This window comes from Puccinia triticina, chromosome 16A (assembly GCF_026914185.1).
Source record: "Puccinia triticina chromosome 16A, complete sequence".
Classification (NCBI taxonomy): Eukaryota; Fungi; Basidiomycota; class Pucciniomycetes; order Pucciniales; family Pucciniaceae; genus Puccinia; species Puccinia triticina.
Genome location: NC_070573.1, coordinates 50,314 through 67,961, shown reverse-complemented (window position 1 = coordinate 67,961; position 17,648 = coordinate 50,314). Strand labels below are relative to the sequence as shown.

Below are 17,648 nucleotides of genomic sequence, written 5' to 3'. Positions count from 1 at the left end.
TTTTTTTTCTTCCTCTACACTGTTGACCTGTTTCATTCTTTCCTTCCCTTTCTATCATAAAACCGCGTGTGATGGATGAAAGTTGTGCATAAATCAATGAGAACCATGTAATACTGATACTGATAGGATGTACATATTTATTTCTGTATTCTCCAATTTGCCCGGGATGATGGGTTGTCACGTGCTGTTCGAGTAATCAAGCAAAACAAGAAATACATAGATGTCAGGAACTTGACAGAGCATAAATTTGATTTTTAAAGAGGTCTGTAATCTGCAGGTTTTTGATCACATGTTTCTAGCAAATGTAATTAGCAGCAGTTGGACACTGAAAAAATATACACAAGAACTTGGCGGTAAACTCGAGCGAAACCCTGACAAACGAATATGGCACGTTACCATCAATTATGTGATGTATGTATGTTGTGCATAATATCTCTCCTGGTTATTTTGTTCTCAACTCGAAGCCAGTGGTAGTGGTCTCCACAGCTCGAGAACCTTCATGGTGTTCGACACCTCTGTGACAGGCTCGGGACAGCCCCAGTCTTGGGTGTGATTTCTCTGGAAAACTCCAGAAAGAATCTCTTCAGATCCTGCTTATCTGATCCAAAGACCGTCTGAACAACTGTGCCGAAAAAAAAAAGTCAACCACTCCAATAAACCATCCAACACCCTTCATCTACCGATTCCCCAGTTGAATATTCCCGCTTGGCCAATCGAAGAAATGTCTTCTCTTCAGGATGTCGATCCAGAGGTTAGAGCTCAAGCTGAAAACCATAAAAATGAAGGTGAGCCGATTCTTGACGAAAGTATTGCCAGACCTACCAAAGCTTACAGACAATGTCGCCCATATTGTTGTCAGGAAACACTCTCTATAAATCCCGTGACTTTACGGGGGCCATTGCTGCATACGAGAAGGCCTTCTCGCTCAATCCTGACCCAGTCTATCTCAACAACCTTGCGGCTGTCTACCTCGAACAAGGAGAATTTGACCAATGTATCAAAACCTGCGAGCGCGCCGTTGAGGAGGGCCGTGAAAAACGGGTGGATTACAAAGTGATTGCAAAGTTCGTCCAGCTCGATCATGCCTTTCACTTACTCATTTACTCCATGAGATTGGCGACTCACTTTTCCATTTTAATCTTTCTAACCAGATCTTTCGCTCGAATGGGCTCAGCGCATCTCAAGAAAGGTGAATACAACCTGGCAATCAAAAACCTCGAAAGATCCCTCACGGAACATCGAACCCCTGACACCCTTGCCAAACTTAAGGAGGTCAGTAGATTCCGTGTTCCCTCATGAATCCAAACTCCGCCTTTCCAAGTTATCCCTAATTTATACTATCATCCAGGCCGAAAAAACCAAGGCTGAAGAGGAGCGGAAAGCATATATCAACCCAGAGCTTTCCGACAAAGCTCGGGAAGAAGGTAACACCTGCTTCAAGGTGCGTTTCTTGAAGATTGAAATTCAATTACCATGGGTATCATTCTCTGAGCTTGATTGTTCCGCTTGAACGTTTACTGCCACCAGACTGGGGATTTTGCCGGTGCAGTCAAGCACTACACCGAATCCATTAAACGCAATCCCTCCGATCCCCGGGCTTATACAAACCGAGCAGCATCATACTCAAAGCTTTTGGCTCTACCTGAAGCTTTGAAAGATACCGATGCGGCAATCGAAGCTGATCCCGATTACACGAAGGCCTATATCCGAAAATCTTTGACGCTATTTGCGATGAAGGATTACAAAAAAGCCATCGACACGCTCCGTAAAGCTGAGGAACACGATCCAGAAAAGAAGCATTCCAAAGAGATCGCAACGAATCTGCAGAAGTGCGTGATGGCTGAATATGGGGAACGAGCTAATGAAACAGATGAGCAACGGTTAGAGAAGGCCATGAGGGACCCCGAAATCCAACAAATCATGTCAGACGTAAGTTGCTTCGCACACACATTAATTGACTAAACCTTGCCGTGATTGAGGAGTGTTGTTGTTTTTCTTCTTCCTCTTCAGCCTGTCATGCAACAAATATTATCTCAAGGCCAGCAAGACCCGCAAGCTCTACAGTCACACATGGCAAACCCAATGATACGACAGAAAATCATGAAACTGGTTGAAGCAGGAATCATCAAAACTCGTTGAAACACTCTTGCCAGTAACGCCCAACCGACTCGACTTCATTTGGTGAACTAAAGACAAGCCATTCAATCAGAGATGATACCTTCATATATATATATCTACATATATATCTATATTTTCTACGCCCATCTGTGTACACTTATCTAGTTGCTTGGCTTCAAACCTGTTATCCACTAGTTAAACTTTCTACTCATTGTCGTTGATGGTCGCCATGACCAAAATACCGCGACGGAACCATGAATTGGTAATATTTGATTAGACCCTCATACCATCTGCTTTTGGAAGGGCTGGTTTCATCTTTATGATTTGAGTGATGAAAAGCTGCACCGCACGTCTGAATCTATTAGTTGAAGTTATCATCCGAGTGGCAATACTTTCGCACAGCTTTGCACATCGACGTGAAAAAACAAGCCGCCCGAACTCAAAGACGGGAGGGGCCGGCTAAAATGAACTCTTGTGAATGAGGTTGAATTGAAATGTTCATGACCCTTTTCTCACTCGAGCGAAGATTTACTATTATCTTCATCCTTCCGTCTCCTCCCGTCCTTCGCATGCACGATTGCATCATTTAGGCGCCATGACCGCGGTCGAGTTCCGTCAGAGTTTACACTTTACACTTCCTTTCGGCCCGGGGGCTTTTTGTAGGCCATGAATTTAATATGTAATATTTTTTTCCCGAGCATTGCGCACGGTGAGACTCCACTGGCCTCAGCTTGGGCCACCGAGTGAGGCAGGAAAGTCCGATTGGCCCATGTGCAGGAAGTCCGCCCGAGGCTGAGGGAAACACGCCCAGAATGAGCTTATAAGGACCCGAGAATCCCTGGGCGTCGCCGTTTGCCTGACTTCGGCTTCCCTCTCTGCACCTTTCAGTATTCTAATCCTTCGCACCGACACTACCAAAACATTTTCAGCATCTCACTATCATTAAAAAACCCTTGTTAAGAATCACGCAGATATCATCCCTCCGCCACACACTCACCTCGTAGGAAAAAAAGAAAGACCCCGAGGCCTCCAGCAGAATACGCAGACCACCGCCGGAAGTCTTGCGAAAGCCGACATCCTTTATTCAAAACAAAGCGTGCCACTTTCCACTTTCTTTCAGAACAAGATATCCGACACAAATCATCACCTCCACAGATCTACCCTTTAGTTATCTACCCGCGATCATCAAACAGTTTACAGGATCATAGAAACTTGGTAAGCCAGAATACTTCCGGGCAATCGGTCTCCTTGGGTAGGCTGAGAGTTCGACCATGACTGAATGTTTTGCGGTTCCTTCTGATTGCACCATTGACGCTGCAGTCAGCTCACAATGCCTGCCCCAGTCTCCACCTTCTCGCCCTTTACCCCCTTCACACCCGCTTCCAGCACTGCTAGCGGCGGCGGCTACTTTGATCGACCGGCAGCCGGCAACATGGGAATCTCCTCGCCTCTCGGAAGACGACCTGATATGCGGAATAGTGGGGTTGGTTCCTCCACTTTAATGCGCATGAGTCGAGTCTCCGGCACAAGTGATAGTCTCCGCACACCTGCGGAAAACGGCTGGAAGATGGCCTCTCGAATGCGAGATGAAGCTTGGAGCGCGTGGGAACAACAGTTGGGAAACTTATCCATCAGTCAAACCAACCGGATTACCCTGTCCTCTGACACTCTGATGATACCTCGCGCAACCAGTCGAGTCCGCCACACTTCCGATGAATCTCACCTCAACAAGCCCCGAGCACCTGTCAATGATGGCATCAAGAGAGTAACTGTCAACGACGACACCAAGACTTCCTCCAAACCTTCTCGATTCCCGTCTGAGCTGCTTTTACCTCAAATGGCCCCGGGTCCGTTTCGTTCCATCAGTTCTAACGGCACGGCTCGGCCTCCGAAGTTAGGAATCAAGCGTAGATCCTTCGATCCTTCCTTCTTCCCTAATCATGCCCACTTCCATGAAGCCGAGAATGTCCGAGTCAATTAGATGCGGGTCGACTCGTTCAACATCGTAGTTGGGTAAGTTGATTTCCCGTTTGCTTGCCTGGTTTACTTGCAACCTGATGCTCATCATATTCCACTTGCCTATTCCAGTTATTTCCTCTCCGGAAACCTTTTTCTAACATCTTAAACGGCCGCTGAGTCCACATGCCAGAGTACAATCTGTGTGAAGACAACTTCGCGCGGTATCCTCCAATACATTCAAGTTTTTGTGTTTCGAAGACTCACACTTTTTCAACTTCATCTCCTCTCGTTTTAGTCGCTCGTATTCGTTCCAATATCTCGTATTAGTAATTCGCTATGTACCCACGTCTCATTCTTTTGTAGCCCTAGTTCCCACTCAAAAGTAGTAATCTTTGGAAGATATCCTATACTCTTTTCTCAGACTGTCCTATAGAGAAAATTATTGTACTCCCTTTCGTTGATCACAGACACTCTCAGTTCAAAGTTATTGTCAACATCTTTTTTGACTCCATTCCCTTGCACTGATTGTTTTTCAATACATTCAAGCATTAAGAGCCGCTGCGCACTATGTGGACTCTGCACGCTCTTGCAGTCGCAACTGAGCCTTGAACTCGAAAATGACCTCGCGAGATCAAGTACAAGGTCTGACAAGTTCGCAGGACAGTAGACAATGTATGTGCCTACTCCCGAGATCATGCACTGTAGTAGACTCATAGCAGAAACTGTGGCAACATCTTGTGCGTGCTGCCTTGCGGCATTTGAGGAGGGTTTGAGTCTGAGCTGTTCTGAGAATTGCAAGAAGCAAAATACCTTGCGCGATAGGTGGAGGGATCACTGATGTGTTCGATGTAAAAGTTGCACGTGGGGTTCGGGCTGTGCAAAGAAGCTTTTTTTGTCAGTGATCGATAAGCTCGAGCTCTAGCTTCCAAGGAGCCTGTGCTTGTTTTCTACGCTCCTTGACGGATGCACTCTTGTTCCCCTTCGGGTGCAGTTGCATTTTTTTTTCAGCCTCCCGGCTTGAACGGCGACTATTCGCGTATCATCGGTTGTTCAGCTGTCTCTCGACAGTTCCCAGTTCAATCGAACTGAGCATCATCATCCAGATTCCAGGTCAATTGGCGGAGGTTATAGGGGCACAGAGTCCTTCAGCCGGCTGTAGCCGATATCACAAGCAAGAATTGAGGCTTCAGAAACTCAAAACCCGAGTGCTTCTAACCTGGCAACTTTACACGAGCCAAGTGCGAGCAAGATGTTTGCTTGCAAGCAGGATGAAAAAAGGCTATTGCCGATCTTCCTTGGGGAGACCAATTCACAATGCCCGAGGACACTCAACAACTGTTCATCAACAATTTGTGTCTTAAAATCTTCGCCCGCCGTATTATCTATGTACCCCTTTCCCCCTGTTGTGGGAATCATACATCGCCATCAGACACACCCAGCGCATCGGCCTATCTCAGATAGAACCAACAAAGCGGTCTATGCACATTTCAGGAAAAAAAGAAAGACCCATCATACCAAGCAGGAAGCTGAAGTTTTCAAGCTTTGCCTTTTGGGTCTGATGCCGCCCAGCTTCTGATGGATTTCAGCCTTCCATCAACCGATCGGCTAACTTAACTCATCTGAGGCTCATAGTCTCCATTCCAGCCTACATTGCGCATTGGATAGGATTGGATTGGTCTAACTTAACTGGTGAACTGGATGCTCACTGCTCGAGATTATTATGCCAATAAATGCTAGTCGAAGTAGAAATATCAGCTATCCTTCCGGTTAAAGATTCACCACGACCCGTCCGTTCAAATCTCCGCTGACAGATCTGCTAACCCACAAAACTTATCAGATACTCAGAGCTCATTCTTTCGAATTCCTGTCTCGTTGAGCGGCATCAATACATCTAACATGGTACTCAATGCTCATAATAAACCATCACTCCTTGCCAGAAACATTATCTTAATCCTAACTTCCCTAGTCACGAGCTTCCAAGTCTCAACAACAACAATACCTGACCAGCTGCCCTATTTCACCTCCAACCAAACTCTTCCACAATACGCCTTGGATTTCGCTCCACTGGTCTATCTGCATTCCGATGAGGTCTTTTGGCCGTCAGACTTGGATCAGCACTTCGACAACGTTCAGCCTCAGATCAATTTTACGACTGTTGGAAGCTACCTCGAAACAGGCCAAACTACACAAGATTTTTTGGGATCAACCAACATTGAAAAAATTGACCCGAGCCAACAAGAAATCACTTATCTAAGCTCCAAACAACCAATATTCGACCTAGATAGTGCTTCATGGTACATTTTTGAGCCTTTCATCAAACTATCCCTTCCAAAGCTCACCCCCTTTCAATGACTTGTTCGCGCGTCTTGGTTAATTAAGGCTTCGAGGTGTTGGTCCACCGGATAAGACTGGTAGATCAGCTGCTTCTGCCATTATCATTGCTGTCGATAAAACTCAACAAGGTTACTATTCCTCTCTTCTTTCTTTTTTCATAACAGCAAGCAACGTGTTCACTCTACGATGAATAACAATGAGCGTTAATTGAAATTGTTTTTTTTTTTTTTCGCATGCGTCAATCTGATTTGTGCAGTTGGAGCCGGCTGGGTCGACGTATTTTATTTATTGTAAGCAGGTCAGATAAACACTAGATTTCCAGACTGTGGACACTAATAAGCCCGTAATCATGACAGCTTTTATTCGTATAATCGTGGGAACTACTTTTATAATAACCGCTTCGGGGATCATGTTGCTGATTGGGTTAGTGTTTTTTCCTAGTGATACTACTCCACTAAGGACAAGGAAGATAAGCTCAACGACTTCATACGATATCAGGAAAACACTATGATCAGGTTTAAGAATGGTAAACCGATGTACGTTTCACCCGAGGCGCATGGTGGCCAAGTTATGCTAGGGAATTCGGCGTTCAAATACGATATACTAGAGCGCGTCAATGGGCGACCGGTGGTATACGCGGCTAATGGAACTCACGGAGTAAGTGTCCAACTAGTCGCGCCGTCCCCAATCCAACATCTGATTTGGTTTCCCTCGTTGCCAGATGTACCCTCAACCAGGTCAACAAAACTATACCGGTCTGCCGGTGGCCATTTACGATGTCACCGATAAGGGGCACCTTTGGGATCCTAAGATGAACTACAAGTCTTTCTTCTTCTCCAACGAGAACGGATTCTCATACACGGCCGACACCCCAATTCAGCAGCAAGATCCTCAAAAGCTGGGGTGGTTAAAGTTCTTAGGCTTTTGGGGAGACCAAAAACTTGAACTTTCCAATCCAGTAAGACCATTTCTCATCTGTTCAATGACCATTTTGCGCCCACAACAATCATATTAACCCCTTCAATCCAACAGCATCAAACTTGCATTGGTCCAATGTGTTTTTATGAAGGTGGCCCCCTCGGACCACAGTCAAAATCTTTATCACGAGGCTGGATTTGTGGAAGTTCAGATTGCCAGCCCCAATCAACTTTGCCAATGTGAGTCACGGAAATATGTCATTTCTCAAATTTGGATTCTGATTTTTGGTATTTATGTTCGTAGAATCCTCCGGCCAGGTGGTCAAAGATACAACTCTCCCTATAGCAGCAGTTCAACTAACCGACTCAACTATCTGTCATGCGTCGTTCTTTCTTTCCTAGCATCCTATGCGATTCACATTATTTCCTAATTATTTCAATCGTTAAAAACAACATACTTGTAGCACCATCATTATATCTATGTAACATACAATCCTAAAAATAAAAACAATGGACCTGACAGAATCTATATCCTTTGTATAATTTTAATTGTCTATGTAGATACATTAAGATTTAAAGATTTCCCCCATACATCAGACATCGAGCAATGCAACGCGTCTATTCATAAACAAATCAAATGAAATAAGTATCCCTCTCCAAGAGCATTGCTCGAAGTGAGATTTTGCCTGATTTTGCTACATGACCCATCAGCACTTAGAAGGATAATCACCTATATGACCGTTGTCTCTGGACTTGGGAATTGCAACCCTGAAACTTCTGCGGGCGCCCGGCGGACCCTTTTCCGGATCCACTTCTCCGCAATACAGCTATGGAAACCTTCTACATGCTGGAAGCTGGAACAGCTGGAAGACGCATTGCAGACAAGGGTGGCCTTGTATGTATGTATCTGCATTGCCAAGCAACTATTTATGTAGTTCAGCCAGCATCGCCCACAAGGTCTTCCGGCGAAGTGAGGGGGTGGTACGGGGTTGTGGGTGGCCAAGCAGTGCACAGTGTCATCTCATCATTGCCCAAGCAAATCAACAAGGGCCGAAGAAGAAGGGCCCCCGCGCTTCTGCTGAAACAGGACGTGAGCCCGAAACTACGGAGTTGCCAATCGGCATCTTACAGTCTTCACGCGGAGTCGTTTGATGTGATGTATGTTTCTTTCAGCTTCGAACCCACACCGATGGAGGTGTTCAGGAAGTCAACCAGGTCTCAAGTGGGCCGGCGCCCCATCCTGAGCATTCTACCCCTCAATCCCCCCCATCCCTCCTTCAGATTGTTCAGATATCTCATATTCACAGTCACGGTAGGTCATTCCCATCCTCGTCCCTCACACAATTCTAGCTTTGATTTGACGCGCAGCCACCTCAAACCGTAGCTCATTGATCAGAATTGAATCCGTATCGCCGGACAAGGATTGGGATACCGATTTTATACTCGACCTCAAGTACTCGCCGTCTTTAGTTCGACATGAAGTTCTCTAGCTCCAATAGTTTTGCATTGTGGTTCACGGTAATCATCGTGACAGCCTTCCATCTGCCCGCGAACACTGGATGCCTAAACGTCCCCGAGGCTTCTCAAGGAGAACGACCGATATTGGCCAAACGAGGTGTATTTGTCCCTCGTTTCGTCGTGATTCCCATCATCGGACCGATCTCGTTCAACACAATGTTTAATTGGGGGTGCCCTCTGGATTGGCAAGACTACAATTGTGCTGGTGCTGAATATGAGACGAGAGTCAAGATGGAAGCCACGCAAGCGATCAGCGACGTCGTAGAAAAGTACGCAGAAGCCCATCCGGAAATGGCGAAGAAGGTTTCGTTGGAGTTGCGTGAGATTTGGCTCGAGCAAACTGGACAACTTCCCAAACAGGATCGGTCTCGAGTTGTGAAGGCAAGGGATGATCTTCAACAATTGTTTGAAGAACACCCCGAGCTACAGGAACAGGCCGAAGAAAGATTTCAATCGAGGGTCAACGACATGTATCGCAAGCTCGAGCGGACAGACCAAGCCGACGCTCCAAGACAGGGTCCGGTGGATTGGGCGCACATCAATCCTCACGATGATTGATTTTTCTACGGTTATCACGTCAATTCCAACAAGCTGCACCACAATACAATCTGCCGTTGTACTCATCATATTACATACATTCTTTCGTCCAAAGCGCTTCCTTCCCAGGTTCTTCGGTCCCAGGTTCTTTGGTCCCAGGCTCTTCCGCCCCAGGCTCTTCCATCCCAGGCTCTTCCGTCCCAGGCTCCATCCTTGTTACTTATCCTTACTTATCTATTTGGGGCATCCAACGTGCTCAACAACCGCCATCACCGCGTCATTTTTTGGTAACCACCTACAGCCTTTTGTCGTTCCCTTCAACCCTTGTTTGTAGCCAATTCGATTAGCATGATCAAAAATAAGCGCAGAGCTTCAATATATCCGGATCAAAATACTCTCTACAATTCACCAAGGAGCCAATTTATTATCACTGCCAGAATAATTTGCTTGGTTGGGTGCGTCTCAGCTTAGCTGGGATGACCCCAACCGACTTAACTTGATTTTGACCCCTACGAGGCATTCCCTGCGAGTCAAACCGCCTGCAATGGTGAACTCGAGAGGTAAAACTGTGTCATTGGAGGGGAATGAGGCGAGCTTTCTCGCCTGGTAAGTGCCGATCACATGCATGATCGGGCGCAGTCTCGGCCGAGCATTCATTTGATCGGTTGGTCGCCAATCGAGTAAAAACCCCATAGGGTGGGCACACCTAGTAAATGAACTTCATCAGGCGGGCGCACACCGGTAGAAAGTGTTTTCGGGTGGATGTGCACCGATGAATTCAAGTTCATCGGTAGCTGAGCCCAAGGGAAAGGATTTTCCGGTGAACGTTTTGGCTTGCCGGTGGGCTTGGCAAGACCTTGTCTTCCCCGGACAACTGGGCCATTCTCCAAGGCTGATTGCTCCTCGGCGATCCCAAACGTTCTCCGGGGGGTGTCCCTCCACCAGCGTTTTGTAACTGCGGCTGATTTTTGCTTGGTAACTCAAGCTCAGCCACAGGGATCAAGGCAGAAACTGAATCCGAACAGGAGGCAAAGGAGGGCTCAGAGCTTCAAAGGTACGGAGATGTCAGTAATCGAAGTAACATGTGAACTAAATATTGATCATCCCACTCCGAGTGTATTCAAGACATGGAGCGTAGAAAGGATCTAATTACTTAGATCATGAGCAAAGATAAGCAGAGTGGACGACAATTATGCAACGGTGAGGAAACAGGGAATACATAACTGGTTAAAACCGAGAAAAGAAGCAGAAAGTTTACAAATTTACAACAAATTGCATCGTACAAGAAATGAGATCGACACACACAATGAAACCGGAAGGGACCAATTGAAACAAAGGTTCACCAGAGAGTAGGATTATCAGACGGGACAGGATGCTTGGTCGAGATATTGAGACAAACACATAGAGCAACTGGAGAGCATCCTTCCCCTGGGCGATAATTAGACAAAAAACAGCAACTCTTGACTATTAGTACATATGGAAAGGTTAAGGTATACCCCTATCAATCATCCTTGTAGCATTAGAGGAAAGAACAACTGTTGACTATCAATACATGGAAAAGCAAAGGTATATACACCTAAGAAAAAAATGTTAAGCATGCATTTTGAAGATCTTTGCGAGTTGGGATTTCAGGATCTGACGAAGACTTGAGAGCTGATTAACGATGTGGACGTTCAACCCAGCCAGCCAGCCAATTGTGAGTATGGTTTTTTTTGAGGGGGGGGGGGGGGGGAGATAGTTCAAATGCGAGTGCGAGAACAAGCATGATCTAGGGTGACACTTGAGGAAGAAGGTATTGGTCCATTGTTGGTTCCTGTTGAATACTGGTTATGGACTGGTCGGTTGCAATGATTGGAGGGAAGCGGGATCGGTTCAGATGGTAACCCTGTGAGGTTTCGTTCTACCGGGCTAGTTGGATTGATTATTGGGTCAACGGTGCTGGTCTCAGCTGGACCTTCAGGTTCCTCAACGATTGACATTCGACATATTGGGCACTGTAAATCGACGATTCAAGTATTAAACAAATGAATCACCCCATAATAACTTGCGAGACACTTTTGCCAAGATGAACTGTGACATAATGGACTCACAAATCTTTTAGATTTCAATAGCCAACAATCGATACCCATACATTGCTCTTCTAATTGTGACTGGTGAAAGCAATGTCCGCATGGTAAGATCCTAATCAAATCGCCTACTTCGAAGTCTGACAAGCACAGAGCACATTCCCGCTGAGAGAAATAAACCTTTTGCCGCTGTTTCCTCAACACGGGCTCGACGACCCGATGAGGATTGGCGGAGGTGAGTAAGGGGGTTTGCTCCGAACGCGGGTTGGAGAAGATGATAGGATGGAATCTTGGTTGAATGTTTTGTAGCCATTCGGAAAGTGCTGATATCCGTCCGACTGGTAGGGATGCTGGCGAGTCTTGAGGCGGGCTGAGATGTGAGTCATTGAGGAGTGGGATACCTTTCTCCATATCTTTGGCCCAGATGACGGAGGGGAGTCGGTTGACAAGCTCCCTAGGCGCCCTATCCGCCCGTCTTTTGCGGAATGTACTGATACGATGTAGAAGTAGGGTGACTATGGTCAGAATCGAAGGTAAGAACAGGAGAATGATAACCAAATCGAAAAAAGGCCTGTTGGTATTTTTTTGGTGAGTGGTTTCGATCGTTGATGGTTTATGTTGAATGAGGTGAGAAAAGATGGAAGCAAATGTCAGAAGGTAGAGGTAGAAGAGTGGGAAAAAACTCTAGACAGACCAAGTCCATAATTCGTCCTTGCTCATGATGACTTCCAGTGAATGAAGGTGATCCAGATCGGCTGGAGGTGGATGGGGGAAGGGTTGATCGGAAATGGCAGAGAATTCCTTCCAGTCCTGCCTGAGACTCAGATAGCTGTCTCTTGCCACGAAGACGCTTGGGATGGTGACATCGCTGGTATCACCGGGTGCATACATGGTGAGTAGACCAGAGTTGAAACCAAAGTTGTCGCTAGTCTTTGAGGGTTGGGAGAATATTGGGGATAGCGAGAAGGGATGGTGAGGAGAGAATGATGCGGATGTTGATTGTTGCCAGTCTCCGACGATGACGGCTGAAGCGCCTAGTGTTTGAGCATATCGGACCTTGTCGACGAATGCGCACGTACCACGCTCGATGAGTGCGATCCAGTCTTGAGGGTGAGTAGCAGATGGTCGGTCGAGGGGTGGTTGATCAGAAAGCGGGGCGAGAGATGCTGATGGAGGACATCCTTTGCGGTTCTTGAAAGGATCGGGTTCGACTAGAGTTGATGGTACTGCTTCTGTGGCCGGTGATATGGAGGGGGATGATGGGTGGTGGAGATAGGATTCGATTGGGATCAAGTTCATGGGCTGGCCGTCTGGGTTGGAGAAGTGCGGACCAAAGCTCGCCGGACGGGAGGCATGGATGCGAGAGGTGTGTTTGACGTAGATAGTCGAGGTGGTGGGGCTGGTCATGATGGGATGGCTGGAGCAGTTGGGTTCTTTCTAAGACAACATCCGCCACAAACACATCTGCCCAGGGAGAAGGTGGCTCCGGAGAAAAGAAGGAAACAGCCAACAGCTGAAGCAACCCTGGCTGTACATAGACATCCAACGGACTCGGCCAACACATACATGCATTATGTACTCAACTTTACCCCGCATCGACGCATACATACACTCTGGGCGACGGACAGTCAACGTAAAATGGTTCGTCCACCGCCAGACCTCCCCAAGCCTCAAAACAGAGCTGATAAACATTACCCTCCCATGCACTTCGCCCATGGCTCTTGCCAGCAGGTGCTTGCGGTGTACATATAACTCACAGGATGGCTGGGATTCCCACTCAAATGAATTAGCTACAGTATTGTTACATATAAAAAAACACATTTAATCAAGAATCACTATAACTATATTTTTGTCGAGATGTCCTCCTATTTTAGAAGCCTTAATGCTATATGTGAGTCTACAGTTAGATCAGTTTCACAAGAGTATCCAGAAGACATTCGACTGTGCACCCAATCTTCCGATTCCGAGTCAATCGGAGATGCATATGGCATAAACATCCCAAAATAAGTCGAAGAATCAAACATATCATCCAGCTGAATCGACAGTCCGGCCGGCGCACTCTCGCCAATCTTAAGTGAGGGCGGTGAGGCTAGGTTTGGGCTGATTGATGGGAGCTTCCACATATCCGGATGGTTGGGGACGGTAAGCCGTTTGTGCTTAGAACTTTTCATTCCTTCCTCGTCACCGAACATGCATGCTTTAATAATAATAGACGTTAATATTAAGTCAAATTTACTGATCATTATAGATTCAAGTAGCTTACTACGGGGGGTACTGATCGTACTTTCTATTCCGTCAAGTGTATGATATCCTGGAATCAATCTCGCATGACTTTCTCTGATTATTCTCAACTGATTTTCGGACTTGATGACTTCTACAATCAAGTCATTGGTCACAAGTTCCTATGCGTGATAAGAGTGAATCAAATCAGCTTGAATACAGGGGTTGGCCAGGCGCTGAATAGGAAAAAAAAAATCACCCACTATTTGCAGCTTGATCATTGTCGACAGGGGGAAAAATGATATATATAGAAGACTGAAAAATTGGAGGAAAATACTAGCTATAAGTGCGTCTGCAGTCCATTCAGGATGATATCATTTGAAATTTTACTGACCTGCTGTGAAAAATCCTACAGTTATTTCGGGGGGTCATAGTGAAAATGGGGTTAGCGGTTTTTCATATATTCGGCGAGTTTCGATATATACTCACAAGAGCAATATTGGGACTAAATCCTGTTGGGGGGGGGGGGGTCCATCGAAAATGATCAGCATTTGAATTCCAAAGATGGAGCTTAAGATTGGTGCATACCAGGAATAACGACAATGCCATGATCTTTGCGTTAAACCTCAATAATCTGTTGCTGAAGGGAGTGCAAATGTCAGCCAAACTCAAGAACGAGACCCAAGTGTATTGAGCCAATGACTAAACTATTTCGTTAACCCATTAGCGACTAAGGAATTTTTGACTGAATATATAAATGTGATATTGAGACAAGCATTTGTCAACAAACAAACAACTCTCCTGTTGGTATCACAAGAGCGGGGATTCAGTGTCGAGGAAACATTTCACTGTCCATGGAACAACAAGCGAGCTTCAACAACTCACACAATCGGATAACAGATCGCGTTCAACTTTATGATCTGTTCAGATACCTGAAGACGAGCCGGAATCCAGGTAGAAAACTAAAGATCAAGGCTGGATTATAAGCCTGGAGAACCAGTATGATTCACATTGCAAGCACAGTGTACCCACCGCGGCACCGGTCAGGAGGAACGCCCAAATCCAGATTCCCCATCGCAAACATTTACAATGGAAAGGGCTCGACCATATCAGTATTATCCGGCTCACCTAAGTAACAGAGGGAAAATAATTAGTTTAATATGAGGATTTCACGGATTCGCGTCTCCTTCTTTTTCCAAAATCAAAACTTGCCATGATTTGGAACACGCAATTCAGCTGATTTGTCATATCATCGCCAAACAGTCAGCATCGTTCTTTGATCCATTTAAATTTACATTGGTTACTAGACTCAGAAGACACATAAAAACAAACCTGGATGGCCCCTAAAAAAAGAAGAAAGAAAAGTTAGATCATCATGAACACTTTGTAGACCTGAGACAGAATTCATTGACCACGCACAAAGATGTATTACGCATAGATAATATGGAATCGATGCATCAATTACTCCACTCGCAAAGAGGAACGTAATGCAGGCGGAAGTTAAATTTGCGGAAATCTGCGAGAGCGTTGAGTGAGGCAAAGCCACATGAGATTAGAATATATGCGACTTTCAGATAAAATGATAGTAGACAGTGTTTTGCGACGCACACCCAACCAAATTAACACTGTAACCGTGTTCACCTTTCGTGCTTGGCTCGCTGCGTGGCATACGACAAAGTAACCAAACCCAAGAGTGATTCCGAATACGACACCTACGAGCTGAAATTCGGCGGCTGTCCATCCTCTGGATACCGAGATAACTGTAGGGGTCCGCGAGGATGCCCTTCCAGCCAAAAGACTTGGCCTTGACATGGTAACTTGGTCGGGGTAAAAACTATATACTGTATACTACGATTTCAAAAACAAAACAAAACAAAAAACGGCGAATGATGTGTTTTAAGATCCCCTTCTTGCACCTCGGTACGATGGGAATGCGCGTCAACTGGTAACTTTAATGGTCAATTGAGAGTGTGGTTTGAGAAAGGTTGAACTGCGAGTTGATTGTATCCTCAAATCAAAGGAAGGGGTTGTAAACAACACCAATAGGCTTCTTTATATGAAGGAGCCAGCATGATTTGGGGGAACACCGATGGTTGAACCGACCAGCCTACAGCAGTGGACGGCTGGTCTGGCTCAGATCAAGCGTTCTGCGAATCATCAACTAGGGGTCAAGTCGCGGGCGAACTGTACACAAGTCCCTGCCGTGCTCGCGGGGTGCGAGCACCCTCCCCGGCGCCTCCTCGGAGAGGCTTTAGTTAAGCTCGAGTCGCGGGTTGGGATCAATGCTCCGGGAGGAGTATGCCACTGCAACACGTTTTTGTTTTTTAGCCGGTTTGTTTTTTGAGAAGGCTGTCGAAATCCTCATCTCATGGTCTTGGGAGTATTAAAGCCCGAGTTGCTTTCCAACAGTAGATGGGGTACTAGACTCCCGGCATCTGTAAATCTCCAAAAAAGCAAAATATTCTTTAGTGAAGTTCTTTTGAGATGCCGATAAATAGTATATTGCGTCTGTTGACTACTTAACGAAGTCGCCCAAGTCCCCTGTCCATTTTTGCGCCATGGGGAAAACTATTGACAGGATAGATATCATTAAGGCTGATGGCCTTGGCAGGTTGCCAAAGTGAAAGCTGAGCTGCATTGGCCTGTTATAGACAGATCAATGAAACACATTACCACAGCCAGCTCCCTGGATTTTTTTTCAAAAAAAAAACACATCATGTTATGGAGATTATAGATGATGTGCCCACTTGCCCGGATTTGATCTTACCATGGCGGAATTTCTTCTGCAAGAAACATTTTCATTAATATAAAAAAGTGCACATGTCTTTTGGGATGATGTCAGATGTTTTGATGATGGTTGAAATCTATTTGAATACATATAAATGAGTATTGATATTTTGTCAAAGGACGTAGCTTGTGGACTTCACATTGGCTCTGAAGCCCTCCAAGAACCAGATTTACATGGGACTTGTAGCTTGTCAGCACATGGAAGTCTTGTTTTAGATAGAATATATATGGCTCTGGGGGTTGCAGAGTGCAGCAGACCCAACATATCAAGTCCTCCATTTTTTACTGGGAATGTTAGAATTTTAGAAAATAACATGTAGCTGCAAGTGCACAACTTATATATATAACCTCTGAGATCCATGTTGATTTTATTGTCTGGGAGCTTTGCTGAACCCATATCAATTGTAAGCTGGCAACTAATCACAAGCCATCTTGACAAACCTAATAAATAAACGGATGTATTTCATGCACTGCAAAATAATTGTCAGCCTTAGAGTCATCACAGCTGACCTAAAGTCTGCCTTTTCTACTTTTTACATATGAATTACTTAATATCTTTTTCATCTTAATAGATATTCATGTTTTGACTTCACATTCTGTTTCCTCATGCAATTTTAACCCTAGTTACAACTCACCAATTCTTTGTAACTCTACTCCTTCCCTGAGTTACTGAGTTGTGGCGCGCATGCGCAGTTGTGACGTGTCAGCGCTACCAGGCGCACCAAACCACATGTACATATGTAATTACATAAGCAAACTGTGAAAATTTTCGAAGTCAGGATCCCCCCTGCCTGAGGAGGATTCACAGACTTCAGCACACCAGAAACACACCTCAGATAACCCAGAATCACCACCAAAGAGACCACCACGCTCCCAGTATACCTACCGTCACAGGCGCCTAGGATATTGACAGTAAGTAGACTCTTTTCACTGAACCTTGCTTATCCAGAGTGAAACTCTGTTGCTCTTGATTGTTTCTTCTTTTCTTCAACTTTTTCAATCTTAAAAGATCAAAAGGTTATCTCTGGTTAAGACCTACAAAACCAGAGCAGAGTAGTAACCCTACTTCTGAATCCCACCAACGTTTCCTTGTTGTGAGTGGAGGCTGTTGCACTCTTTCTTGGCCTTGCACAGCTGGCATCCAACTTTTCCAGGTTGAGAATAGCCCAGATCAATTAATAAAGACTTAAAG

At 45.6% G+C, this 17,648-nt stretch overlaps 6 protein-coding genes across 6 annotated transcripts; 4 read left to right on the top strand and 2 right to left on the bottom strand.

Moving 5' to 3' along the window:
• Nucleotides 1–721: 721 nt before the first annotated feature.
• On the top strand, nt 722–2,139 carry PtA15_16A12 (uncharacterized protein; the record flags this gene model as incomplete). The annotated part of the gene is made up of 6 exons (XM_053163789.1): nt 722–785; nt 860–1,064; nt 1,152–1,272; nt 1,349–1,441; nt 1,528–1,929; nt 2,011–2,139. 6 exons carry the CDS (start codon nt 722–724, stop codon nt 2,137–2,139), a joined length of 1,014 nt encoding a protein of 337 aa, XP_053027662.1.
• Nucleotides 2,140–2,338: 199 nt separating this feature from the next.
• Nucleotides 2,339–4,099, top strand: PtA15_16A11 (uncharacterized protein; the record flags this gene model as incomplete). The annotated part of the gene is made up of 3 exons (XM_053163778.1): nt 2,339–2,380; nt 3,287–3,333; nt 3,439–4,099. The coding sequence occupies 3 exons, from the start codon at nt 2,339–2,341 to the stop codon at nt 4,097–4,099; spliced, it is 750 nt and encodes a 249-aa protein (XP_053027661.1).
• A 1,874-nt stretch (nt 4,100–5,973) lies between these two features.
• On the top strand, nt 5,974–7,759 carry PtA15_16A10 (uncharacterized protein; the record flags this gene model as incomplete). The annotated part of the gene is made up of 8 exons (XM_053163767.1): nt 5,974–6,371; nt 6,457–6,539; nt 6,668–6,701; nt 6,768–6,834; nt 6,910–7,068; nt 7,133–7,369; nt 7,444–7,568; nt 7,633–7,759. The coding sequence occupies 8 exons, from the start codon at nt 5,974–5,976 to the stop codon at nt 7,757–7,759; spliced, it is 1,230 nt and encodes a 409-aa protein (XP_053027660.1).
• A 1,045-nt stretch (nt 7,760–8,804) lies between these two features.
• On the top strand, nt 8,805–9,404 carry PtA15_16A9 (uncharacterized protein; the record flags this gene model as incomplete). The annotated part of the gene is made up of 1 exon (XM_053164180.1): nt 8,805–9,404. One exon carries the CDS (start codon nt 8,805–8,807, stop codon nt 9,402–9,404), a length of 600 nt encoding a protein of 199 aa, XP_053027659.1.
• Nucleotides 9,405–11,122: 1,718 nt separating this feature from the next.
• On the bottom strand, nt 11,123–12,856 carry PtA15_16A8 (uncharacterized protein; the record flags this gene model as incomplete). Its single annotated transcript, XM_053164169.1, has 3 exons — nt 11,123–11,377; nt 11,474–12,020; nt 12,144–12,856. 3 exons carry the CDS (start codon nt 12,854–12,856, stop codon nt 11,123–11,125), a joined length of 1,515 nt encoding a protein of 504 aa, XP_053027658.1.
• A 458-nt stretch (nt 12,857–13,314) lies between these two features.
• PtA15_16A7 (uncharacterized protein) lies at nt 13,315–16,465 on the bottom strand (the record flags this gene model as incomplete). The annotated part of the gene is made up of 12 exons (XM_053164158.1): nt 13,315–13,646; nt 13,713–13,851; nt 13,933–13,984; nt 14,159–14,181; nt 14,258–14,309; nt 14,378–14,470; nt 14,555–14,631; nt 14,702–14,797; nt 15,051–15,185; nt 15,311–15,517; nt 16,343–16,355; nt 16,437–16,465. The coding sequence occupies 12 exons, from the start codon at nt 16,463–16,465 to the stop codon at nt 13,315–13,317; spliced, it is 1,248 nt and encodes a 415-aa protein (XP_053027657.1).
• Between the last annotated feature and the right edge of the window lie 1,183 nt (nt 16,466–17,648).